The 26,807-nt window shown below is 37.9% G+C and overlaps 1 protein-coding gene across 24 annotated transcripts in view; it reads left to right on the top strand.

Annotated features, from left to right (window-relative positions):
- The window catches only part of DTNA (dystrobrevin alpha), a 243,459-nt gene that overhangs the window by 157,429 nt on the left and 59,223 nt on the right, over positions 1-26,807 (top strand). For all 24 annotated transcript variants that reach the window (XR_006414079.1, XM_044424046.1, XM_044424045.1 and 21 more), the window contains 7 exons: positions 1,898-2,111; positions 9,555-9,640; positions 10,926-11,080; positions 13,119-13,224; positions 13,682-13,848; positions 15,512-15,636; positions 24,095-24,175. Coding sequence is in view for 23 of the 24 variants with exons in the window: in XM_044424046.1 (XP_044279981.1) it covers positions 1,898-2,111; positions 9,555-9,640; positions 10,926-11,080; positions 13,119-13,224; positions 13,682-13,848; positions 15,512-15,636; positions 24,095-24,175 (934 nt within the window). In the remaining variant the exon portion in view is untranslated. The remainder of the gene's footprint in view (positions 1-1,897; positions 2,112-9,554; positions 9,641-10,925; positions 11,081-13,118; positions 13,225-13,681; positions 13,849-15,511; positions 15,637-24,094; positions 24,176-26,807) is intronic.

The raw sequence follows: 26,807 nt of genomic DNA, 5'->3' as shown, positions 1-26,807 counted from the left end.
TATATGAAGGTTATTTGAATAGCCACCTTGGAAGGACACCTGTTCTGAACAATGGCCTAGAAATGTTTTTTTACTAAATAAAATTAAAATAATTTTTATTGGGATAGATTCCCTCTGCAAATACTGCAATCTACTCAGACTGTGTGCCTTTCCAGGCCTGAACTCCAATCAAGAAGATATACAATGGAGCATGCAAAGACATTGAGAGAGTGTTTTCTCTGTCTGTTTTATCCATGCCAGTCCTCTCCTCTTAGCTGCTTTCTTTATGGGTGGCATATCTTGTTCCTGGATATGAGGACAACTCCATCTTCCAAGCCACAGCTTTTCTACATCTTTCCTTGCTGCCACTGCTTCATCATCAAGACTGGATCTATGGTGGTAACACATCTGGCCAGTCTTCCTAGGAAGATCTCCCATGATGTCTCTGGTCTTTTTGCTTCGAAGTCATGAAACAAAATTGGTGACTCCAACTGGTAACATGAGGTGGTGTCATCACCAGGGATTTTGCATCCTAGTGAGCAGTTCTGTATTTCTGATTATCAAGTCTCATATGGTCTAGATGTCTTTTGCTTGCCTCTAATCTGAAATGTCTATATTTAAAAAAGACAAAACAAAAATAGAAACCTGAACGTCATTAGTGGAATTTTTACTGAAACAAATTTATTTAGGATGGGGTAATGGTTAAAATTAAAGGTGACTTTACCTAATAAAACAATACCAAATGAATAAATACTTGCTTTATAGTTTGTTGTAACATTGGAATGCAAGTGCTATAATTCTTGCTTTGATAAGAACCTTGCTTCATAAGGATCAACACACAGGTCACAGCCCTAAGAGCTAAAGAACACGTTATACACAAAGGCATTTAACAGAGTCCGAACAGCCACTTCTTTTAAGGAAAACCAATTTGATTAAGGCTTGGAATGAAGGAGTGAGGGGATGCTTAACCCCTTCCTTGCCCATCTTTCATCTGCTAGAACTCCCCTTCCCCAGCAGCTTTCCTCACTCAGAAAATTCATGACTGGCTCTGATGTGGCTACTGTGCCCAATCTGATAGGTTCTGGAAGAGAGGAAAAGGGATTCTAATATAAAGCAGAAGATCCAAAGGGATTTTCTGTTGGTGTAGTCCTGAATCACCAAATGCCTTGAGTCATCTCAGAGGTTTGCCACATGTTCAAGCAATCCTATGGGCCTAGACTGCTTCTTGGGAGCCATAGAATTTTTCAGAGTCCCAGCTCCAACATGGGAAAACAGTTCCATCATCAGAGCTGTGACTCTGTACGCAGAGTGCTCTTGACCCTGTCACATCCAGTGAGGAAGAACTATACCAGCTGCTTTTCTGAGACTGTGAAAGCAGCCTTGGAGAAGGGTTTTAGGGGATAGGGAGGAGAGGAGACACATGCTGCCAAGTGAGTTGTCCTGGTAACACCTCAGCCTCCCTCCTTTCTCCTCCAACCGAAATTGGCTATCCAGCTACTTTACAGGGCAGGCAACCTTCACCTCCTCACACCTCTTGCCTTGCATAGGACATCCATAATCCTCTGAGTTCAGAGGGTTATGGACGTCCTCATAGGATTGCACTCTAAGTGGATGAATTCATGGACTTTAAATGATAAATGGGAAGCAGCAGTCTGTGCTGGAGCAGGAGGAAACTATTTGGCTCTAAGATGAATGGAGTACATAAAGCTCAAATCAATAACTTTTTTAACTAACAGAACATTGTTAGCCTGTATTTGTAAAGATTTCAACTACCCTGGCACACACAATGTTTTATAATTCTGCACAGCCTTTTATGTGTTTCTGTTTGATAGTATGCAAAAAGACTGTCACCTAAGGTGGAAAAATTTTGTATTTCTTCTGTGGGTAGCCATCTGATAGTTGCTTTTTCATTATACAGTGCATCTAGTGGATATTTGGAATGTAATAGAAGCGCTGCGGGAAAATTCATTGAACAACTTGGATCCAAACATAGAGCTGAATGTGGCTCGACTTGAAGCTGTACTGTCCACCGTTTTTTATCAACTCAACAAACGCATGCCAACAACCCACCAGATCAACGTAGAGCAGTCCATCAGCCTATTGCTTAACTTCTTGCTGGCAGCTTTTGATCCGTAAGTTTGCCTTTAATAATCACATGTGCTGTTGCTATTAGTATTACCACAGAAAAGCATTATAAGTTCAGTAATATACTCACCTCAGGCTTACACAGTGAAACTTGTACATTATTGCTGTTGCTCAGGACTCTCTTAATTGGGAATGTAAGCCTAGATGTTACAGGCAGCTGTATTCTTATCTTGATAGCCCTGTTTCAAATCAGAAAAGCAATATACATTGGAGAAGTGGAAGCAGTGATGCTTAACTCTTCCCCTTGTCACTAATTTTTCAATCTAAATTACACTTGAAATGGCTTTTCCTCTGCAAATATCCAGATATAGAGAAATGGCACTCAAAACACTATATGTTAGTGGGGAGTCATTGGAAGTGCTTTAGAGCAAGATTTAGGATTCCCCTCCTGTTTCTCCAATTATGTTCTCTGTCACCCTCTGTCTGTCTCTCTCTCTCACACACACAGAGTGAAATGAAGCCACATATGTGCCTAAGCAGGCACTTCAAAATATGGAATTATTCCATTATTTATATGTTATTGGTATCAGAAACATCTGCAGTAGTGTTTAGGTGTCATGGGGTTAGTGGCTTATTGTTTGGAGGAAGGTCTTTTTGCTGAAAGTTTCTGCAGCTGTGAGCAATTTTCACCCTTTTTCCTGTTAATATAGGAAACAGTAAGATTCCAGTGGGAAAATGGCAAGAATATCCATGCTATTACCACTGCCTGAAACCTCGCATTGCAATGCCTGGGTACAAAACCAAAAACCAAATGTATATTTACATTAATGGGACATCCCTAATGTCGTTTTATAGATGAGTGTTCCGTGTATATGCACAAATTATGGTAATTGAGCGTAGGATCCACCTGCGTTTTGTTGCCATTCTTAAAAGCATTTGAATAGCCTGAAATTAGGCACTGGATTGACTAAGATCAGCTTTATATTTTGACAAGTACACATTTTCTGTTACAAGTTTATATTTTGGAGGTATGCTAGTTGGAAATCAGCACTATTAAAGAATCATTAAATCAAGTTTCTTTATGCTTCCAATTGCCTGCCCACCTCTATTGCCTTCCTCCCCAATACACACTTGATGGACTTCTGGCTCTGAAAGGTACACAATGCCAAGCCAGATCAACTAGTACAGCTTAGTCACCATGGTAACAGCTGGGTTGGAGGGGAAGGCAACCGTTCCACATGACAAAGCAGCAAAGGCACAATGTGCCTGCATCTAACCATCTCTTCTACCCTCTCCAAGGAGAAATTGTCAGTAGGCGGTAAAACTGTGGCCTTCAGGATTTTTGAAAAGGTTGCTCAACAAGGGAGAGAGAAAGTTGTTATATATGGAGACCTTGAATTCGTGACTCTAGCAAGAACAGTTAGGAAACTTAATTGTGAACACCTGGACACGTGTGCTGTTGCTATTAGTATTACCACAGAAAAGCATTATAAGTGGGTACGCTTTGGTACCCACTGCCAGCAAGCCACTCTCCCTCCCAGCAAAATATAGCTGTAAAAATGAGATCATCCTATATATGTGTGTGTTTCTAGAGATCAGTATTCCAAGGCTTTAAAACTGAACAGAAAGCATATGACATTGATGAATGAATGAAAAGGGGGTGAAGTATATTAATATTGCACAATTATTAAACAGCACGCATAGTATCTATTACATAAATATTTGCTGGCTGGTTAATTGGCCAGAAATGTAGAACTTAGAGCATATCCAAAAACAAAGATTTCTCAAGAAGAGCAACTGCTTTAATTTTGCATACAATAAATCATAGGTGTCCCAACCATTCAAACCAAAGGGTTGGAATTTGTAATTGGACTTAGATATGTATAAGCAGAAGGCCAACACATGAGATTCAACAGACGTTCCAACCATCAGGTTCAAAGAACCATGTGGCCAGGTAGAATGAATGAAGAATCCCAGGAAAGCCAGAAAGGAACAGGAATGTCTTTGAGTGTTTTCAATTGAGAAAGGAAAACTTTCAAATCAAATAGCAATGTTTAGTTTTACAGTGAGGACAAGAAGCACTGGCTTTGTGATATCATGAGATCTAATTGGCTATATGATTTTATTTGTTTAGGATTAGACAATGTATTTGGGGTTTTAATGTTTGTAAACCACCCAGAGAGCCCTCTGGGCTCTCGGGGTGGTATATAAATGCAATAAATAAATAAATATATGAGACTATGGCATCATTACATGTTTATATGATCCTCAAATGACTAAGCAAAGTAGTAGGAACATATATTTCTATCATAATCCTGATAAGAATGTAAGATGAGTGGCAAAAACATGTACAAACATCTTTCCAAAAGCTGTAATATATTTTAATACATAGCTAATTCTCATAGTATAGGCAACTGCTTAACCAAAGCAGTGGTCAGAGTATGGTGGTATTTCTTCACTGTCCTTCCCCAAAGCTACTGAACCTTACTCTTATTAATTCAGTGATTAAGTGATCCCATTTTCACATTCTTCCCCTTTGTCTCATTTCCTTCTCTCCTCCCTTCTCAAAAGTAATTAAATATACAAAATGAATATATAAATTAATTTAGCAAAATGTGAGTTTTCTAAGCACATTTAGAGTTTTCCTTTGGTGCAGAATATACACCAGCTTAAATATTACATTTCATTAAGTGGTAAAGATGAGGGTATTTTCTTTTAGTTGCATGACTCAGTGCACAAATCATCAGTAGCCACAGAAATTCCATGTCAAGATAGCATATATTTGTACTCTTTAATGGGAAACCCAGGGTAATTTTGCTCTGAAATACATTCTAAATTGTTCTGTAAGCATGACAGAATAGGATTTCTGTTCTCAAGTCATGTCATGCCAAACAGTTGCAAAGGAGCATTTTTGCTGCTCACACATCTCTGTTCTCAGTGAAATAACTGAGCTTGATTCCAGTGAACTTTGTTAGCATATAGGAACTAGAAGGGAAATGTACATAAGCAACAGGATCAGAGTGCATTCTTGCAAGATAAGTATAAAAAGTGCCAAGTTTCTATAGTATTGCTTCTTGAAACAATAGCAATACTCATGAAAGCAAATAAATGCATGCTTCATTTGCTACCACAATATTTTCTGTCCATGTATAAAATAGAAACATAGAGACAGAATGAGTCAGAAGTGGCCTCCCAGGCCATCTAATCTGACCCCAAGCTGCAGCCAGCTCCACTCACGACATGCCTACCATGTGCAAATAATCAGTTTGCTTCAAAGAGACAATCTAAATACAATTTTGTGAAAACTTACTCTTAGATTTTCAAGTTTTTACTTTGATAAGAGTGTTTGAAAGCATCCATATCGTTCCTATTACTTTCTTTGAATCCTGATTCATAATAGTCTGTAGGGATGGGGCCTGGCTCTCACACATTACAGTCTGCTCGGAGGGATTCATCTGATTTTGAGGAGGAGGCAGAAGGGCAGAATTGGCAGAAGACTTTGCAATTTCAAGGTTACCAAGTGAAGACACTCCGACAAAGTGAGAACCAACCTGCCTTGGAAAAGGAAGGAGACATTTCAGAACTGGGTGGGGAGGAGATTGAGGAGATGCTCTTTGGCCCAGTGAGGAGATTATGGGCAGTGAGCAGACTAATTAAGAAGTCTCCAACATTCCTGCTATCTAGCCCTCAAGCAGCAACAGCCACCCAGAGCGAGGAGTCAGAATCTTTCTGAAAGGGATGGAAAGAGAGGATGTCTCAGATTGGATTCAACTCTTTACATGGGCAGATACCTCTGCATCTCAAAGAGGTTACTTTGATTCATCTTATTTTGTAACCTGTAACCTCTAATAAAAGGGCTGCACTTCTAAAGTCTTGTCTAAGTCTGTGGGAGAAGAAAAGATGAAGGGAGAGACTTGGTCACCAAGTTGAAACATGTTAGTATGGCTTATATTGGAAGGCAGGCTGGCATGTCATGTAGCCTCAGATTCTCAGCTAATGTTTCATATGCACTTGAGACAGCTAGTTACCTTCATCCCTTCACTTTTAAGGAGGGAAGGGAAATTATAAGAGGATGTTTGGTCCTTCAGCCTCTATCCACTTAAGTCCTTCTGGAGTGTTCATGACATCCAATTCATTAGGAACAATGAAGTACTGTCATTTGTTCTAAGCATGAGTTTTCTGCAAATATTTTATGATTAAGTTCATGTAGCCATATTATGAATAGCAAGGTTGTTGATCAGTTTTCTGCATATGGGCAGAAGGAGGCTAAAGTGCCAGCAACTCTTCATGCTGACATTGGCGCTGTTTTGTCTCCAGTATCAGAGGCAGTTTGCCTCTCTGAAGACCAGTTGCTGAAGAACACAAATGCTATTGTCCTCAAATCCTGCTTATGGGAACAGAATGCTTGCACAAAAAAGGTCTTTTGTATGATTTAACAGAGTAATTACATTTGTTGTATGATTGTTGACTGTATAACCACTTTGAATCTTTGAGTGTTGCTCATTTTGTAGAGAATACTAGAGACTCACTGCAAAACATATAAATCAGATTCTCCCAAACCCTGCCCATCTATAGGTAATGTAGTTGATTTATTCATTTATTTTGTGACTGTTAAGGTTCATTTTTTCCTTTTATAGCTTCATACCAAAGATTCCTGAATGGGACATCTTTATTTTCTACTTCTACAAGACAAAATACTTGATCTTAAACAGCATTTTTGTACATGAAGATGTGAAACTATTAATAGAAATGAGCTTCTTTGTATAACAGTGCTGCTTGGATAATTGCCAGACCTTAGGGGCATCTTACTGCCATGGTCCCCATTTATCTCATCCAGTTGTAAGCTATGTCAATATATATTTTCATGGGAAAATTGAATTTACACTGAATCTTGGTACAGATGTATGAATATAAATTACTAAGATGAAATACAGTGTCCAAACCTATCAAATCAAAGTGCAGCATTAAACAAAAATAGAAAATTTTCCTTTCATGCTTCCTCTGATCAAAGATATTTAGCTCTGGAAAAAGCCATTCACATTGGGATGTAAGGAAAACAGCTCTTCAAAGTTTATTCTCTAATAATTTAATGAATCTACTACATTTGTATTAGAGTGCTCTCTCTCCTTCTGTGATTTGTAAGTAAATATTTCCATTGCCATTTACTAATGCCTTATTTAAAAATGTCAATGCTATAAATGCTTGACCTGTAAATATGAGGGGGCAAAATGTCAGTAGAAATGCCAAAGCAAAATAGTGTCCCATATCATCTACTAGTATAAAATTAGTGAAATTGAGGAGTTGGGACTTTTTCCATCCATTTTACAACTTGCTGAGCTTAAGGAATGAATTGCATGTTACATGAAAGCTTTGGTTTACAGAGAACTATGCCATTTAAAAAAGAAAAAAGCAGAATGTATATGTGGAAGGGTGGTGATTTCAGATGGGGAAGTGGCACAGAAAGGGGTGCTTCAGCACTTCCTCACTCAGAGTTTTTCTATTCTAAATCACCCTCTCAGATGCAGTTACTCTAATAGGTTTCTAGGTATGCATTTATTTTTATAAATATTACTTTTACAAGCTTTAATAATACCCTAATGTTTGGGGAAATTCTTAGCAAGTTTGGCTAGCCAACTAGCTGTGAAAGTAATAGACTGTACAATTTTTTTTACAAAATAACAAACACACATTTTTATAAAATAGACAATACACACAACATAAGTAATACACCTCTCCTCATTTCTCACCATCCTTTAGTTCCCCTTGGGTAATTCCCTACTATCTCACAATTGTTTGTCTAAATGTAACTTTAGAAGATTTTTTTTAATCAGGACAGGCAAAGAGCCTGGAGGGCATCAAGGGTATGCCTGGAGGGTATCTGCAGAAACATTGGAACCCCACTGTTATATTAACCAGCACAATGAAGTCAAAGTGGCTGACTGGCTTCTCAAACTAGGGTTCATTTCAGGACATTGATCAGCAATCCTGGAACTAAAGAACTAACAAGTTACTTCAATGGCACCTGGTAGGCTTGTCTAGTCAGGCCAGGAGAGTCTTTCTGGAAACTCCACAGGCTCAGGTGCAGCATCTGGCTGTTAAACTTCCACCATCCTTTTTCCTGGAGCTAGTCGGAGTGCTCTTTGAACACCAGAGGCAAAAAATATCTCCAACTGCAGGATGCTCTGAGTACAGGCTTACTGATGACAAACAGGATGCTAGTTAAGAAAACTGAGGTTTTTGAGGAGGTGTAAAGATAGGTAAACACTTTCCTTAATTTCCAGGTAGTCATTTATTAACAATACTCTAATGTCTCCCCTATACAGTTTGTTGGAGGCAAATAGATGCTGATTGCTACTGTGGGGGAGGGGGAGGAAATCAATGAAGAGTACTTACCTCTCTCTACACAGCCCACTCTCCATTCTCTTAACAAGCATCCAGTGTTACCATTCTGTTAGTGTTAGCTTTGTTAATAACTATTGTAAGTTAACATTATATTCAGAGATTTCTTCCTTAATGTGTTAAGTTATATCATTTAAACAATAATATATGGAATATCTGAAGTCAAATATCTTAGAAGCTTTTCACATTCAGTGCAAGCAAAGGGCACAACACTGCTAAAACTAAGAAGTTTAACTGGTTGATTTTGTGTGCTTAAATCGCATTAACTGAAATCAGTGGGGCTTAAGCACTTTCCATTTGCCTGGATCAAACAACATATTTTACTACTGTCAGGACTGGCATCAGGATTGGGCAAGGTAGAGCATTTGCCAAAGACTAGCACCCCAACAGGGATCTATTGATAGGAATCTCTGAATTTGCTCCTCCTCTTCATCATTGCAGCCTGCTTGTTCACCTGGGGCAGATAATGGTGGTGGTCAGGAGGAGGAACAACAGGTGTGGTTGCTTACCTGTTCATTGGCTCTATACCTGCCACACATGGGCAAATGAATATCACAAGTAGTAGTGATGATAAGAAAGAAGATGATGTGCAGTAGCAGCTGGACACAATGATTTGGAGGAGACAGAGTTACTGAGGCAGGGGACCTTCAAACATCTAAATCTAGCACTGCCACTGGTTTCAAGTAGTGTTCTGCTTGAAATGCTACCATCCACAGAAAAGGAGAGAAACTGTTATTGCCAATCTCCTACTCCCCTGCAGCATCCAGTACCACCTCCCAGACTATTCTAATCCTCTGAAGCACATTTTATAAGGAATGCAGCAGAAAAGAGCAATGAACAAAAATAATCTCCTCCCCATCCCACCAGGAGGATTCCTGCATTGTAGCAGAAGCTTTCCATGGTTAGAAGTCCTTCCATTTATGGGAGGTATCATCTGTCTCCCACGCAGTATTTAAACCCAGACTTTTATGGATATTTTAAAAATACTTGGAATGGAGTTTCAAAGGTTTTATTTGTAAGCCTAAGAATGCTCATAATATTATTCAATAACAGAGTAAAATGTTATTTTACTTTTTTCCTTTGCTGTATAGGGAAGGACATGGAAAAATTTCTGTATTTGCAATCAAAATGGCCCTGGCAACACTTTGTGGAGGAAAGATCATGGATAAATTAAGATGTAAGTCTTTTTGCATCATTAATGTATTAATGTTGCTGTTTTCAACAGGAAATAGAATCAACATTTGGTTTTGATAACAGCAGTGTGAATCAAAATCTGCAGGCATAATCATTCAGAAGCCCATTCATAATTTGCTTAGAGCCGCAAGAGGAAATCCTCATTGTTGTTGATGTCTGCTCATCTGGAGGCAGAAGAATGTGGTTTCCTTTCAGAGTTCTCTTACTAAAGTGATCATTTTATAGGCTGTCAGATGCATGGAGTGTCCAGCAGAAAGCATAATTTGGCCTTTTTTCTGTCTTGTTTCTATCATATTGCAGGCATTTGAAACTGAGATCCATTTTCAACCAATGTGTTCTCCCACCTCAAATTTCATCTCCCCTTTCTTGTGCTGGTCAAAGACCCAGATTGGCATAGTTGTGCATAGGATAGATAAAGTTCAGATGTCCCTCAGCTAGTGCCATATGGTACCATTGCATTGACAACCAGACCTTCATTGGATAAGTTAAGGTTGTTCTTTTAATACCAAAAGGTTTATTTATATATAAATAAATAAATTTAGTACAAAATTGATTTTGGGTTGCACCAGGTGCTTTTAGAAGAAAGCATTGGACATTCTCCCATTGGAAATATTGACTGGGGTTAATATTATATCATGTCCAGGATATACTGGGGCACTTATGTCCAGGATATACCCTGCCTTAAACATCATTTTAATTGTTAAAATATATGATCTGGCCAGGGCAACTTCTTCTTCCTTCTCTTTTCTCCTCCTATATTCTTTATTTACTTATTTTATACTGTTAATTTTAATTTTATATTATTATGTTTGTTTCTCAGTGTATTTTTTGTATTTTTGTATTTAGTGGTAATTTATTATGTTCTATTGTATTTCAATGTATTTTATTGTGTTGTAAGCCGCCCTGAGGCTTCGGCAAGGGGCGGCATAGAAATGTAATAATGATAATGATAATAAAGATGTCTGGGGAGATTCATGCTTACTAACCACTTTGAGTATTACCTATCTCTTACCACACCAAATGATGAGGATCTGGACTAGTTAGTCCTACTTAGAGTAGACTAATTGAAATAAATTGGACATAAGTGAGGCTTACACTGGATATAAGCCAATATCTATAGTCTTTTCTTTTTTTCAGTCCAATCCATATTCTGTTGAAACTCTTGTGGTTAGCTCCTAGAGAGCTTTGTGGCTAATATGGCAGCATATAAACTGAATAAAATATATGAAATAATTTATTTCAATTTTTCTTTCTTCTTATTCCATCAGATATATTCTCAATGATTTCAGACACCAGTGGTGTAATGGTGTATGGACGATATGACATGTTTCTGCGAGAAGTCCTTAAACTGCCCACTGCAGTCTTTGAAGGTCCTTCTTTTGGTTACACAGAGCAGTCAGCAAAATCCTGCTTTTCTCAACAGGTAGTTAAATAGGCATCATTCATCCATCATTCACTTCCATTTCATCTTTCCCATAATTTAGTGTAGTCATTTGATTTAAATTTTTTTAATTGCATACAGGATATGCTTGTAATTACAAACCAGAAAAGAACTGTAGTCATATTGGATTTCTTTTCAGAACCAAGCCAAATGTGCTATAAGAGATATGTAAACAGTCTCCCAGTGTGTTTTCAGAAAGAACTAAAATAGAGTTATGGGGTAATGGCAAGTAGCCCTTGTAGCAGGGTCCCTTGTATCTTTTCTCTGGGGGAGAAAAATACAGCTCTGGAAGGGAGATTCTGCTCAGAAAAAAACTACAATGGGGAAAGAATTCAGCACTCCTAGTCTACTCTGTCACTCCAGGCAAATTGGCCTCTCTGTACAGTACCTTTTAGTAAAACAAATGAACAAAAACAACACTTTAGAAAAAACTTTGGAAAAAATGCTTCCACATCATATTTAGTCTGGTGCTATGAAACCAAAGTATCTGATATATCAGTGCCCACTGCCCACACGGAAATGTGTTTTTAAGATATTTCACAATTAGATACTAAGACAAATGGTTATTTTGACATTATCAGATTCTGAAGTCAAGAATGATGCTAGGTACTGAAAAGGTCTGAGGTTCAGGCCCACTAAACAACCCCCAAAATGCACGAATTTTCATATGCTGATTTATATATGCTGTTAAGTTTGTGGGTGTGTGTTTCCTAAGGACACCCCTATTTGTCAAAGGGATTCTGGACAGGAAAGAGGAGGGCATTTTATTTCAGAGAATCATCTGACCAGAACTACTCAAAGTGGGGAGGAGCAGCAGATGCCATGCAGGGCCACCCAAGACAGACAGGTCATAGCAGAGAGCTCTGACAAAACGTGATCCACTGGAGAAGGAAATGTCAACCCACTCCAGTATCTTTGCCATGAAAACCCCATGGACAGTACCAAAAGGCAAGAAGATGAACTATATGTGGACAAACACCAGATATTCCTGGGGAGTTCAGGTGCAGCAGAGAACATCTAGCCACTCTGCCTATATTTCAGCAAGTGCCTATGCACAGCAGGGTGGTGGGGGAAATGACTCCAAAGATTTGGGGTTCTGAATGAAAGATTCAGAGCTTTAGCCCTAATGGGCCTCTCCCTAGCACTCCTTCTGGATTCCATGGTGCTATCTGTGTAGAGACGGCCAGTGCTTGGAGTTTGCATTTCTCAAGACTTTATAGCTCATAACTACTGCCCTAAATTATCTCTACCTTTGGGACACCTCCCTTATCCCTTGATTTCACCATCTATCATTTGTTTCACATTGAAGCATGCAAAAATGTCCTTACACGGAATTGAAATACTATGCACTCACCACTTAAATCATGGAGAGGGCAGCCTTGTTAGAACAAAGCAGCCACTGTTCTTGAGCTCCTTTCTTTTCAGATACTATACCCACAACAGCAAAGTAGGTCAGAGAAGGTGTTGTGCCAAGGATCATTCAACTCCATGGTTTATGCAGGGAGTAGGAATATTGCCATGATGTGCCAAGAGATGGTTCTTAGAGTGGAGATGACAGAATGGTAGCCTAGGATAATTTTTTGTTCTGCTTTTGAGCCTATGTGTACATTACAGTTGTTTTATAGTCAGCCATTGATCCATCCAGTCTAAAGCTATCTCCTCCTAATTGGCAATAGCTTCCCTTTTGATGTAGTGTTTTTTGTAGCTATTCTACTTGAGATATTCTTGTAAGTGTAGAACCTGTTATTTACCATTTAGCTTTAGGCACTCAACATAGTTGAATCTCTAGTTCTGACTGGACTAATGGATTTTATACTTCCCTAAAACAATACCCCCAGTCTGTAAAACCCAATTCTTATAGCTGATGTGTATAAACAGTATAATTCTTGTATAAGCTGAAGATTTAGGATACAATTTAGCAGTTTATTTTTTTACCCACACCCATTTTCCTTCTGAGGAAAGTAAATTCCCGCTTTTAATTTATTATATTTAATGGTTGTTTCTTTGCTCATAAAAACAGAAAAAAGTTACACTGAATGCTTTCTTGGATACACTTATGTCTGATCCTCCACCACAATGTCTGGTCTGGCTACCACTTCTGCATCGATTGGCAAATGTTGAGAATGGTATGTAATTAAAACCTAATAACAGTATGAAGCACAGTAACTCCATCTTTTCCAATAAAAGATATAGCATATTCACTCCCTGTCCTGTTGCTGTGTTTCTGACTTTTGAAAGTGTGATCTTTCCATCAGCCTACAGTGTGATTGCAATGAGCTTGGGTATACTTAACTCTGCATATGCTCAGGCTACAAGGTATAAACAGTATGCTCAAATAATCATCCAACTGTCACAATCTTACCATGCTACAAGAGATTTCTTTTATACAATGACTGATGCTTTCATGTCTTGGGAGAACATTCTGAAGCTTTAACATTTACATTTCAGTCAATGTAAATGCTAAAATTGATGCTGAAAATCACCCCCCACAAAGGGAAGTTTGCAAGATGTGTTAGTGGCTCCAGTTTTAAAGCAGTATTGATTATTTCCTTTGTTTTGTTGGTAAATGTATCTCCCCTGTAGTCTTCCACCCTGTTGAGTGTTCCTACTGTCATAGTGAGAGCATGATGGGATTCCGCTATCGATGCCAGCAGTGTCACAATTACCAGCTCTGTCAAGATTGCTTCTGGAGGGGACATGCCAGTGGTTCCCATAGCAACCAGCACCAAATGAAAGAATACACGTCATGGGTAAGGGAAGGTTCATGAATTGCTGCAGACTGTGTGAACTCCACCAGTCAGAGAGAGAAAACCCCAAGGATGGGAATTGGGACTTGACCGAATTATTTCCCTTAAAACCTCATATAGGAAACCTACGTTGCCCGTTAGTTAAGCATTTCTATAATGGAGAAGACCCAATTGTGGTCTCTGTTCCCAGTCAGTTTTGAGGTGAAAAACGGGAAGAACTGAGCAATGTGGCTTTCCTCAGTGTGGATTTGAGCAGTCCAACATGTTAATACTCTACTGGATGTCAGGACAGCTACAGGCGGGTCTTGGAATATAAAACTGTTTCCACAGTAAGTTGCTCATTTTTGTAGGACATAGTCAAATAAGTTGGCTTTTTTCTCATATTCTCTGCTTGTTGTGATAACAGATCTGTTTAAAAAGGAACTGTGTCATATAAATGGAGACTCAGTCTAGAAAGAACAATGGAACCTAGTGATGTACCATTCAGCTCCTTTATTAAAAATGTTTGTATAGCATCAACAACAATGTAGACATGCTATATATTTAACAATATTCCACCACTGTAGTTTCTTAACTGTTCTAGAATGCTTTGCATTGCCACTGTGAGGTAGGATTTAACACTATTAACTGTTTTCTTCTCATCTGAAACATATGTGAGTTTTCCCAGTTTCCCACAAGATATTCAAAGTATATCTGTGCTCCAGAGTATGGCCAGCCCAGCTCAAGTCAAAACTAAGTTAATCCAGATTTATTGGATTTAAGATTATACATGCATATTTCCTATTATAAAATTGCATTGAACTGGTTAGACTTACTTTCAAACAGATGTCCAGACACTTCAGGTTAACTATATTGTGGATCAGGCTATGTGAGAGAGTCATTTGCTAAAATGGAGCCACTTTGTCTCTGGAATACACAATCTGAGATGGTCTTGGCAACATTATTAGAAATAATTAAGTGCAACGATGTAACTGAATGCAAATGAAACTGCTTTACTACAAACAGTATTGCATATGACAGTTGATGCCTCAGATGTTGGATTTACATGGACTAGAAAAGGACTGAAGAAACAAGAACTATGATGGCAAAACTAACAATGCCAATTAGTAGTTCACTCAGTGGATTAGGGACCATGGAAATTCTTAATAATGGCCTCAAAACTCTCACTCCTTGGGCATGGATTTCAGACAGTTTAAAGGATATAATAGGGTGTCTGAATGAAGTCCAATTCACAAGCCTCCGAATTAAACATATGTGTACACATCTGTTCCTAACACTTTTATGATGGACATGGATTTGTCTTCACGCCTACATCTGACTTTGTAAATAACAGCTATTCAGTTGTCATTGATGTTTTTACTGGGATTGTTACAGAGAAGAATGCAGGAGGAGTGTACCTTGGGTTGTTCAGTACTCTCTTCTACTCCTCTTGCTACTTAAATGCAAGATCTCACATGACTCTGTGAGATGAATCCCCATTTAAAGATGTTTGACAGATTTGTTTGACATTTGATGCCACTCAGAAGGTGGTACAGTAGGGTTTTGTGGGTGGAAAGTATGTCAATAAGTAGCAGAACTCTGTTTTGTCTTCCCATTGTTCTGTGGCAGCAACAGAAGTTTGAACCTTACCTGTCCAAATTACCTTTACCTTCCTTGTTCCTCTCAGAAATCACCTGCTAAGAAGCTAACAAATGCACTTAGCAAGTCTTTAAGCTGTGCTTCCAGTCGTGAACCTTTGCACCCAATGTTCCCTGACCAGCCAGAAAAACCTCTAAACTTGGCTCATATCGTGTAAGTATCTGTGTGTTCTGAAAAGAATAGTCTTTGTTCTAGAATGACCTGTTATTTGTCATGGTTTGAGGGCAAAAAGACTTCATTATGATCATTTATCAACAGCTTAATGAGAGTTCTCAAGAAATAGTGCTACTTATTTAACTTTCCAGATGTGAAATATAGTAATGAAAAATAAAGGGGAGCAAGCAAAAGTTAAAGTAAATGTTACACATTTTTAAAGTAATTGCAGACTTTTTTTAAAATGGCTAAGCTTCATAGTTTCACATTCTGAAATGATTATTGTAATTTTATTTTAAATAGTGCTAAATTGAGCAGAAGGCAAGAGTTTGAGTCAGCTCTTCTCTGACCGGTGAAACTGTTAAATATCTAAAAAGTAATAAAAGTTAACAGAACAATCTTATACATGTCTACTCAAACAGAAGTCCTGCTGAGTTCAGTTGGCTATATTTTCAGGTAAGCATGTATAAGATTTTAGCCAAAGAAAGAAACTTGATTTGTTCAGTGTGGAAGTAATTTTAAATTATCTTTCTAACCACTTTGGCTATTTTACTTTTAGAGTGTCTAAAAGATACACTCCAAGTTTGTACAAAGGTAGTGCCTTCATGCAGGAATTAAAGTTATGAATCATAAAATGCAGTAGTTTCTGCTAAGTCACAAAAATGCAAACAATAGTTTTGCAGCTGTTAGGTTCTATATACGGGAATGTATTTAGTGAGAATTCCCTTTTTAAAACAACATGGCCAAATTCCCAAATATAAAAGTAGCTGAGGGGAGAGGAGGCAAAATAAAAGGGGAAAGCAACAACCACTCAATTAGATGGTTTAAAGAAAACTGTTGAGGAGTGGGCAAGCTCTTACATTTAGAGTTTGATAAAAACTGATTCTTTGGAAAACTGGTGGTAGTTTCTTCTAGTCATACATTTCTGATGTTACTGGGGTTAGTTAGCAAATTGGAGAATTAATTAATAGTTGGAGGATCCACCTTCCTAGCAACCTCCAGACAATTTTAACCCATTAGCCTATTCTTTAAAAATAGTGTATTATGGAATAAAAAGGTCATGCAAGCTTATTAAGGCATCCTGCCACAGTGCCAGTTTACTAGCTACTCTATGGAGCCCTGTTGAGCTATGCAAGAATATAGTGCACAGTATTCAGGACAAAAGAGAGGCACTCCAGATACCTACTTTCTAGAACACTGGTTCTTTGTATTCATTATCTTATGTACTGGAAGGCTAGATACTAACTGCAGCAATCCCCATTCTAATCTAAGATTGTTTATGGGTAGGTTAGGAAAAATGGATAGGAATTGTTTTTCTTCCCCAGAAAGCATTGCTCCAAATTGCTAGGATGTACACCCTATTTTACTTCAGCATGAAGATATAGTCCCTATAGAAGTTGATGTATGGAAGACCCTTCAGACAACCTTCCTTAACTATGTACTTTTCAAATGGCTGACCAGCTGCAGGACACTACACTAGAGAAGACTGGCAAGAGGTACACAGTAGGGTAGGGGCTACTACTGTTTATAGAATCCTCTCCCTTATTTTGCTGACAAATATCAAGAACTGGAGAGTCTTCAAGGGGCCTGGAAGTAAATCTAAATCTGTTTGCAGTATAGGTTCTCTAGGCTTGCCAAGTGGTCCTCATGTGCATTCAGATCTAGACATATCAGCAAACTTCTTAGACTTGGAGGTTTTTGTAGGCCCACTCCCCAAGAGAAGAAGCAAGCTTCCAAATTCTTCTGAATTCTATCAGTCAGGGAATTGCCAGCTGTCACAATCCACCTTGTCATGTTCAGTGGGCACATAGATGATCAAGTTGGTTTTGTAGCATGAGGAAATTTGGCAAAAACAGGTGACATCTTTCCAATTGCTTAGACTGGTTTGGGAGTTTGGGGAAGTTTTCCTTGAAAACCTGGAAAAATCATGAGCCTAGTCCAAGAGAACTATGTAGAACTAAAAGTAAAAAAGTTCAACTGCATATGTCCATTAGGAAAAAAATCCTAAGTGTGAAAAATACAAAAACATCCAAACCATTTACCTACTAAAGTGTTTTGGGTAACTCAGATAGTGGACCTTTGTCTGGGTGTACCGCTTCACACAGCAAGTGAGGACTCTCATAACTGTATGTGTGTCCATACAAAACATTTCATTTCAATAGAAACCCAGCACGGCAGGGCAAAGGCCTGACTAGAAAGTTTCTCAGCAGTATCTAATGCTGTCTTACACTAGTGGGATCTGTTGCTAGTACAATGAGATGCTAGGGATTCACAGAGAAACTAGAAACAAGTGAGAACCCTCATTTCTGGAATGAGGAAGGTCAGTGGAGCTCACAGAAGGGTGCTTCCGTGGCCCTATTCATTCTAGAAATGTTTCCACTCATTTCCAGGGATGCTTTAGCAGGTGTACAATTGCTGCAACCACTGTACTGGATACTGCCCTGTTTTCTGTGTACCAGTAACTTTAATGTAATCCAGCATATCAGATATGCAGCTTTTCTACCACTTCTTATATTATGTAAATAACTTGATACAGATCAGGCCAGTTTTTAATGTTGTGCTCTTCATTCACCTAAACTTTTTCTGTGTGTGGCTGTTTGCACGTGTTGCCATTGCATATATGATGTAGTAAGTGCATGGAATATTACATTACATAATGACTGGCTATGGTTGCCTGCACTACTGAAAATCACTTAGTCTACATGAAGATATTAATAGTGTGCTGTATTACTAAGGTCAATCTAAAGAAATGAGCTATCATTATGAAACTGATCAATGGATTGCAGTAATAAAAGAAAGCTGATAATGAAAAATTTAGCAGAAGCTATCCCAAAGGGTTGGATTGTGCTATTTGTTTAATCTTAACAAAGAGCGTTTTCAAAACCTCATCTTATTTGAGAATTCCAGCTTGAAATTAAATTTACACTGCTAAGAAATTAGTTTGAATGCTGGTCCTTAGTTTATCTGATTTCTAAGAAGTGAAAACAAAATATAGGGTTGTATGCTTAAGCAGAAGTAAGGTATTGCAGAGTTGATATAGGTCAAATGAGTCAGCCAAACTCAGAAGCAAACAATTTTGTGACTAATTAGTAGAATACTATAGTTCAGCATTCCCGGTGTGCTTCTCTTCAAATGAGTTGAACCAGTCAATGTAGCCATCAGATATGGCTGCTATAATTTATAGCTGAGAGCCACAGTATATTAATTGGAACTCTGAATTCAGGCACTCCTTCATGTATAGTAAGTCTTTATATTTGTCCTGATAACCTTTCAGTGGAAATCATCAAGTAGCCAACAGTTACATACATAAAGCAGACCCGGAAATGTGCATATTTAAAATTCTGTGAGGAGAAGACTTGTAAGCTACAATGCTAAGTGTAATGCAACCTTGAAATTAATAATTGTGTAAATTAGTACCTGCAAACAGATTAGGGTACTGCCAGTACAAAATTATTTTGCTGCATGAGGCAGAGCCCAAAAACCTCCCTTTTAGCTGCATGGGTCAACAGTTTATAGTCTTGTTGCACCATTCAAGCACCTATTCCTGCTTAGGCTTAAATACATTATTGCGGTGGATGAATGTGCACTGAAGCCCTCCAAACACAACCAGTCTTCTTTAAAGGGCCCCTGATCCTCTGGGGCAGGTTGGGGGTGCATCCAGGGGACTGCAGTGGAAGCAGAAACTTCCTCCACCAGCAGTATCTGTTGGATTCAAACTTCTTCCTTCAAACATACCCACAGTGCTACTTGAAACAGGTAACCTCTTCCTGCTGCATCACAGGGCCAGCACTGAAAAAGCGCTTTCATTGTAGTACGTATATCCACATGAGGGGGGAAATGTGAGAAAGAGAAGGGACTTCTTAAAATGAATCATGAAATTCTTCTTCGCATTAGCTAAACTCTTATTACCCCAGTCAAAAGGCTTGTGTCAAAATCTTTTCTACTTATGGCTTTACAAGGAGGTCAATGGCCTCAGCCCTTGGAGGTGTGTTGTGATCATATCCCATTAAAATCATAAAGAAATGTATGACTGATTCAAGTCAATTGTTTTCAGTGGGATGTCTGGTATCATTTATTTTTACTTGTTGAATGATCCTGTGCAAAGGATTGCAATCTTAACATGCCATCCTATGCAAATTCAGATAGGAAAAAACGTTATGGTTAAGCTGAGATCCAGAGTAGTGTAGTGATTGGAATGTTGGACTGAGATTTGCAAGATCCAGTTTCTAGTCCCCCCTCAGCCACAAAACGCATTGGGTGACGCACTGGGCCAATCACAGACCCTCAGCCCAACCTACTTCACAGGGCTGTTGTGAAGATAAGATTGAGAGGAGGAGGAGGATTTATATCCCACCTTGAGCTCCTTGAAGGAAAAAAGGTGGGATACAAATATAATAATCTAAATGTCTAGAACTCCCAGCATGCCCCACCAGGGCTGAATGGACCATACAGGGAGTTTTAGGTCTTTTCTCTCTCTAAATTTTCATATGACTGTGCCCTTAGTGTGTTTCAGTTCAAGAAAACATGCTGGGGAAAACAGTGAAAGAAAATAAAGCTTTTTTAGCATTTTAATAAGATCAGCAGTGCTTGTCTCTGGGAATGATATTTACTAGTCTATATTTTCACTTTCCAATCGATACATTGAAAGCAACATTGAATAGAATTGTTCAGAAATAAAATGCACAGGTTGTGGAACTAGAATCATATACAATACAACTGGCATAAATTAGGAAAGGGGGATATGCCACATGAAGATTTTGAGAATATCTTCTTAGAGTGGTTTTAATTCGTAAAGCGATAGAAGATAAACTGTATCATGAGAAATGACTCTAGGCAAGCGTCCAAATAAAGAGTATTTATAACCACTTTTAATGGTAGACTTTATGTAAAAAAGTCCTCTTTCCCCTGCAGCAGTCACTTTTAGTAAGGACAAATACCTTTTGCAGAGCTATGTCTGCACATGTATTGGCATTATACACAGGTTTAAGGATAATATTTACCATTTAAGTGCCCCTAACAGTATAAGCTGGTGCAAAGTGCTAAATGTTATGTTTAGATGTTAAATTTGTTTAAATAAATGCAGTAAGCAATCAACATTATTGTAACTCTGTTTTACATCAATGTAATATGTTAGTATAAACCCTAAGAGGACAATTACCTTTCTGGCTTCAAAATAAATTGTCCTGGTAAACTGTATTCCTATATTTAACACATTGTACATTAATATTAATGCATTCAGTGAACTCCTGGCTTATTGGAACAAACAGTGATTCTTCTTTAGATACAAAACACTAGGTTATACTCTAAATACTGTAGCTTTCAGAGATGCTACACAGTGCTCTTCACTACAAAGTTTTAATTAATATCTGAGAATTGCAGCATTTAAAGAGTATTTACTATAACAATTTGGATAGGTAGCAAACAAACATCAGTGTGCGTATGTATATTTCAAATTGTATGGTAAGCCATCAGAATTTGCGCAAAGAGAATATTGTGACGGGTAATATTTAAAAGAAGACTAGCAACCTCTCAATTGGTTGCTGATCAGTTTTCTTGATATGAGGGTCAACTATCAATTATAACAACATGTATTAATTTTTCTTATCTTATGGCTATATAAGAATAACTGTACATGCATGACCAGAGGTGTTAACTCATAACAGGGCTATTTGGCATCAATGACTGATTGACTGTAAGTCTGAATATCAATTGCAATAGTTGGAATCTTTCTATCTTTGTCAATTAAAAAAAAGAAATATTTCATCTTAATTAATCACTTCTTTATTTCATTTTGGCTGCAAAAGAGATACTTGGTAAGTAAGGTATTATCCCTTAGTATAGTTCTGAGGTGGGGAAACAAGCCTTATTAATATTAGATAAGTGAACATAAGCAGCTGGAAATGTTGGTTCAGAGTTGGTTGGAAATCTCTTAAGATTCAATGAACATATGTAGTATGTGCTGATTTCATATTTCATGGTGTGTTTCTTCCTTCCCCTTCTGAAGAAGCATTGAACATCCTTCTCCACCCTCATGCCCTCAAGCAGTGTTGGACTACAACTCTTATCATTCCCAGCCAGAGACCTGGATTGCAGTTCAACACCTTTTGAGGGTATCAGAGTAGGGAAGGCTACTCTAGAAGATCATATTACCTAGAGTACAGGGAGAAAGAAATCCAGATTCAGATACCTTCGTAACTGCTGAGAATATACAAAGCCAAGCTGTAAAGAAATGAGAACACTTTACATAGTGCAGGAGATTGGGGGAGGGGGGCAGGCTTGCCTGAGCTGCAAGTCTATAACCATGAGGAGAATACTGAAGGGAAGTTGTCATGAGGATGTTTATGCAACTTTATTTCCCTGTATCTACTTATTCAGAGCCGCTTCTAGACCAAAACATCAGTAGGGCCAGAACTCCCATCAATCATGGTGAGGAATAATGAGACTTGTAGGCCAAAACATGGGGGGCAGGGGTGGGCAACCATCCCAAGACATCAGTAATATGATGGGATGGTATATAAAAGCTTTAGATAAATAAATAAAATAAAGTTGCCCGCCTTCATCTGTCTTGTAGTGTCTCCACGCAATGAGATTTGCTGGAGCCAATTAGAAGCAGTGATACAGTAGAACCAGCAACATTCTGACGAGTTTACTGCTAGCTCTCCTCTTGAACAAAAGTGTGTGTATATGGCAAGCTCTAGGACAATTAGTTTGAGAGACAGAAAGGAATGTGACAAACTTATTCCTGATGGCATTTCCTGTACACAGATACAAAGGGTCAACATGGTCTAGTAGTTAACATCCTTACCAGAACGGGCTTATGCACCTTTGGCTGAGAGTTGTGTTGCGTATAGGAATCTGTTTTTACAAGCAAGTTGCATCCTCTGGAATGGGGCATTTGATGTTACATTGTTACAAAATAAACATTCAAGATTTGGATGCAGTCTGGTATAAGTACCCAAGTCAACAATCGCTGAACTGTCTGCCCATTCCAAACTTTCTGCTACCATTTAATGAGAGCTTATATGGAAGGCCAAAGTTGCTTCCCAACTTAATGTTGCCTCAGTGGTGTGGGAAATGGCCCCTTCAGTCAGAGTTTGTGAACTGAATTTCAAAAATGTTGTCCTGACTTGTTTGAGTTGGATGAGTAAAATAATCCTTGGGAGCTAGCAACCCTGTATAGAAACAGAGTGAGTCAGAAGGGGCCTCCCAGGCCATCTAGTCTGACCCCTGGCTCCAGCCGGCTCTGCTCACGACATGCCCACCAATGTGCATGTCCAGCCTATCTTTGAACACCCTCACCGATAAAGGTTCTTCTAGTGTACACCTGGTCTTTTTACATGCATATTTGCTAAATAAAAGAATCTAAGGGTTTTCACTGACATAAGAAATGCTGCACAACTCATATTTGTTAATAGTTATCCTGAACAGCACTCTCTTGAAGAATGTTAAGAATTGTTTTTTCAACAAAGCTACCACTACATGTATTCGTCAGTTCTGTGTGATACTTCCATTGTTGCTTTTTCCATTATTGCTTCTTAAATAAAACATCTTTTAAAATCTAGAAGAAAACTGGTTGTGCAAGAGGATACCTCATCAGTGTTCTGTTCAATATAGTAAAATGATTTATTGTAAGTTCTTTCCCTTCATAGTCCTTGTTGGGTTGGTGTTTCATATTAATTAGTACCCACATAATGGCTGCCTGGAATGAAACTGTGTGTGTACTTTCAATGTAGAACTCCTCATGTGAGTCCTTTCTCAAGTAGATTCTTTGATTTGAAAAATGGCAGACTTGCTAACAGTGCATTCCTATGATGTCCACTTGGACATGAGTTCTGTGGAGGTCAATGAGATTTCCAGGTATATAGAACTGCAATCTTAAGAGATCACTTGCTGTGACCCAGTGAAAATTAGGATCCTGAGCAATGACCTGTAGTATATGAAAGGCTCTCTATGCAGCAGCATCCATGTTAGTAGGGTTTAAAAGGACCACTTCATGGTTATCTGAATTGGCCCTGGGAAGTTCATAGATTCAATAGAAACTGAATGGTCTGAGACAGAGATTTAGTTTTTCAAAAAGAAGACAGTGCTCCTTTAAAGCAATTAGCAAATGTTAGACCAATACAGCAGTATGTACAGACACTATGAAGACAAAAGGCTATTGCTATTGTATTTTTATTAAGCATTTCTGTGCACTTTGTGAAGACAACATAGTCTAATTATTTTATTGAAGCAAGAAAATGTGTCAAGAAAATCATGCACAGGATACCTTAGTATGTAAAAGAACATTTTTCTAATATTCAATCCTGTTAGTCAAGTAACAGTATAGATTTGACTTTTTTAAATGTAGTGTTGGCATACAAAAAAAAAAAAAAGATTCTGAAATAGAGTGATAGTATTTGAATGTGATGAAATTCTGCTGATGTCCTATTACATACACATGATATATTCTTTTTTCAAGGCCTCCCAGACCAGTCACCAGCATGAATGACACATTGTTCTCCCACTCTGTTCCCTCAGGAAGCCCTTTCACAAACAGAAGGTGAGTTTATTTTCAGATAAAGTACTCCAATACCTGTTTTTATTTTATAGTTTAATCTCAAATTACGTTAAGAAACCAATAGAAAACAGCATAGAAATATTCTAGATCTTTTTATTGATTTTTTACTATATAAAGGGAGGGGAGGAAACGTGTGTGTGTGTACAACATATATATTCATTATATTTAACTAGCACTCTTCTTCCATTATGGAACTAAAAGCAGCACAGGTAGGTTTCCCAGGTGAAGTTAAGTGCAGAGCATTGCAGCTACAGTTCTCAATTCAAAAACATACTGAAATACGTTTAACTTGCATATTGTGAGAGAAAATATGTTTTTAAAAATATCAAAATGCACATTTAACTAATGAAGTTATTTTATATCTATACTGCCCAAATAGTTAAAGCTCTCTAGGCAGTTCACAGCAAATGTAATTTTTTCTAATGTTTTAACAAAAAAGAATCATAGAGTAATGTGGAAATAAGACGGAGTTCTGAATGAAAACATAAAAAAGAAACATGGACTAGAAATGGTACAATCTGTCACTACCCAAAACCAACCCAGGTCAACTGTGTCCATGGGAGCTAATAGTCTAAATAACTTAGGAAGTTTGTCTACTGTATGCAGCATGTCAGGATGCAACCTGCAACTTCTTAAAGATACATTGGAAAGTTTCACTAGAAACAGACATGTAGAAATTTAAATACCAAAAAAGCTAATATAACATGCTTGAAAAATTGAAAATCTTTTTCTGTATGAAAGAAAATGTATATACTCAAAAATTTGATAAAATTTTAAAATAGTGTCACTCAGCATTACTTTGACACTGCTTTAAGTGTCTGCCATTTTGATAGACCATTTCCAAGACATTATGAAAATGTAAAAAGCACCTAAAGGAATAGTTTGTCCATCAATTACCATCTGAATGGCTCTTTGAAGCTTGCATGTACAGCATAAAAGCAACATTCCTCCCCTTTTTGTCCCCAGCATCGAGTATTCAAGAGTACACAACCTTAACTTTCAATTTAGTTAATATGACAAATAGCCACTGATAGACTTGTGTTGCACCAAATTTCCTAACTGCCTGAAGGCCACTGTAAACCACTGTCCAATATTAAATATCATAGTGTTTAGTAATGCCTTCTGTTTAAACATAAAGAGTATGGGCACTCTTACTCTTCATCAAGGCTTGTTCTCCACCCATAATACTTAGGGATAATGCAGGTGTGAGCAGCTTGCAGTTTAAATATGATTAAAATGAATACCATGAGTGATTTCTCTGATGCAGCCACTGTGCTCCGAAACATACTATTTGCACAGCTCTATATTCATGATTGTGTGTATTTTACCTGGTTCACAAGAAAGGCTTACTACTTTAAACGATTCAAAAACACACACAGTCATAATTGTGACTGTGCAGAAACCTAATTTGTTTGCTGTATATTTTAAAGATATATGGAGAATAAACAGGGAAAAACTTTTTCTGCTTTCATTGATTTAAATATTGTAAAGGAGGTTGAGAAATGTGAGGCATAGCTGATATTTGTTGTACAAATGTTTGACGCACTCAGTGTCCAATTCCTGTGAACTGGGCATGGATAACGTCACAACTTCTTAATTTCAAATAACACATTCTGATAACTATCTGGATGTTGAGACTCAATATAGAGTCTAAACTAACTTTTTTTTTTACTGGCAACAAAGTTTGGCTATGTTTTGTCCAATGTCAACTGTTGTACTATACTGTGTGATAGCTTACAGAAGTCATTTGTATACTTTTTAGTATTATGTCTGTTTCCCTTTCCTAATAACATTTCATTGAACTAACTTGTAAATTGGTCTAATCATTATTACATCCCAACTTTATTAACCTAAATAATCACACATTTTTATATTTTGTTATTGTAGGCAGTATTCTCTCTGTAGTGGATGTATTCACACTAAATTCATACCAAACATATCCCTGTGTATCTTTCCATTTTCTCAAGCTGTTAAGAAGACTTCATTGCTTGGAATTATTTTGATTACTTGAGAGTGGAAATATAGCCAGTCCTGTGTCTGATGAGCAGTCTGTTATGAAGCTATATGTAAATCAGCTTCACAACAATTTGCACTTAGTATAAGAGCATTAATTGATGTAGTTTTGTAGCTTGTACACTAACATCAGTACAAATTAATAGATTAGTCATTCCACAGAATGACAAATGATGAAGGGGTGGGATTTGGGCTGTTTGAAGGTGATTCGTTTTCTAGATAAAATAGTTCTAAAAGTAGGAGACGTCGTGGTTTTAATGAAATATCAAATGGATTTCATGGTAAGGTTGGAACTTCCCTCTTCTGTTTTGGATTTTGTGTATTTCAATGCACAGCTTGCATCTGCAGTTGTCTTCCTCTTAAGCCTACTGACCCATTAATTTTAATGGGTGTGTATTTCTCTCAACATGGAGAAGAGGAAATTGTTACTCAAAAGGAAGCCTTGCATTGCAATAGTTGGTCCTGATAGAGGCACAACAATCTAACCATTATGCAGGGACAGAATCCAGCAAGTCACTTATGCCTCTACTGATTCTCTTACTCCCCATAGATTCTGTTGCAGAAGCAATGGGCCCTGCTCAGTCCATTGTGTAAGCAGGAC

This window comes from Varanus komodoensis, unplaced genomic scaffold, assembly GCF_004798865.1.
Source record: "Varanus komodoensis strain SLA01 unplaced genomic scaffold, ASM479886v1 scaffold14_1, whole genome shotgun sequence".
NCBI classification, from domain to species: Eukaryota; Metazoa; Chordata; class Lepidosauria; order Squamata; family Varanidae; genus Varanus; species Varanus komodoensis.
The sequence above is the reverse complement of the archived record's forward strand: the minus strand, read 5'-3'. Positions and strand labels throughout refer to the sequence as shown.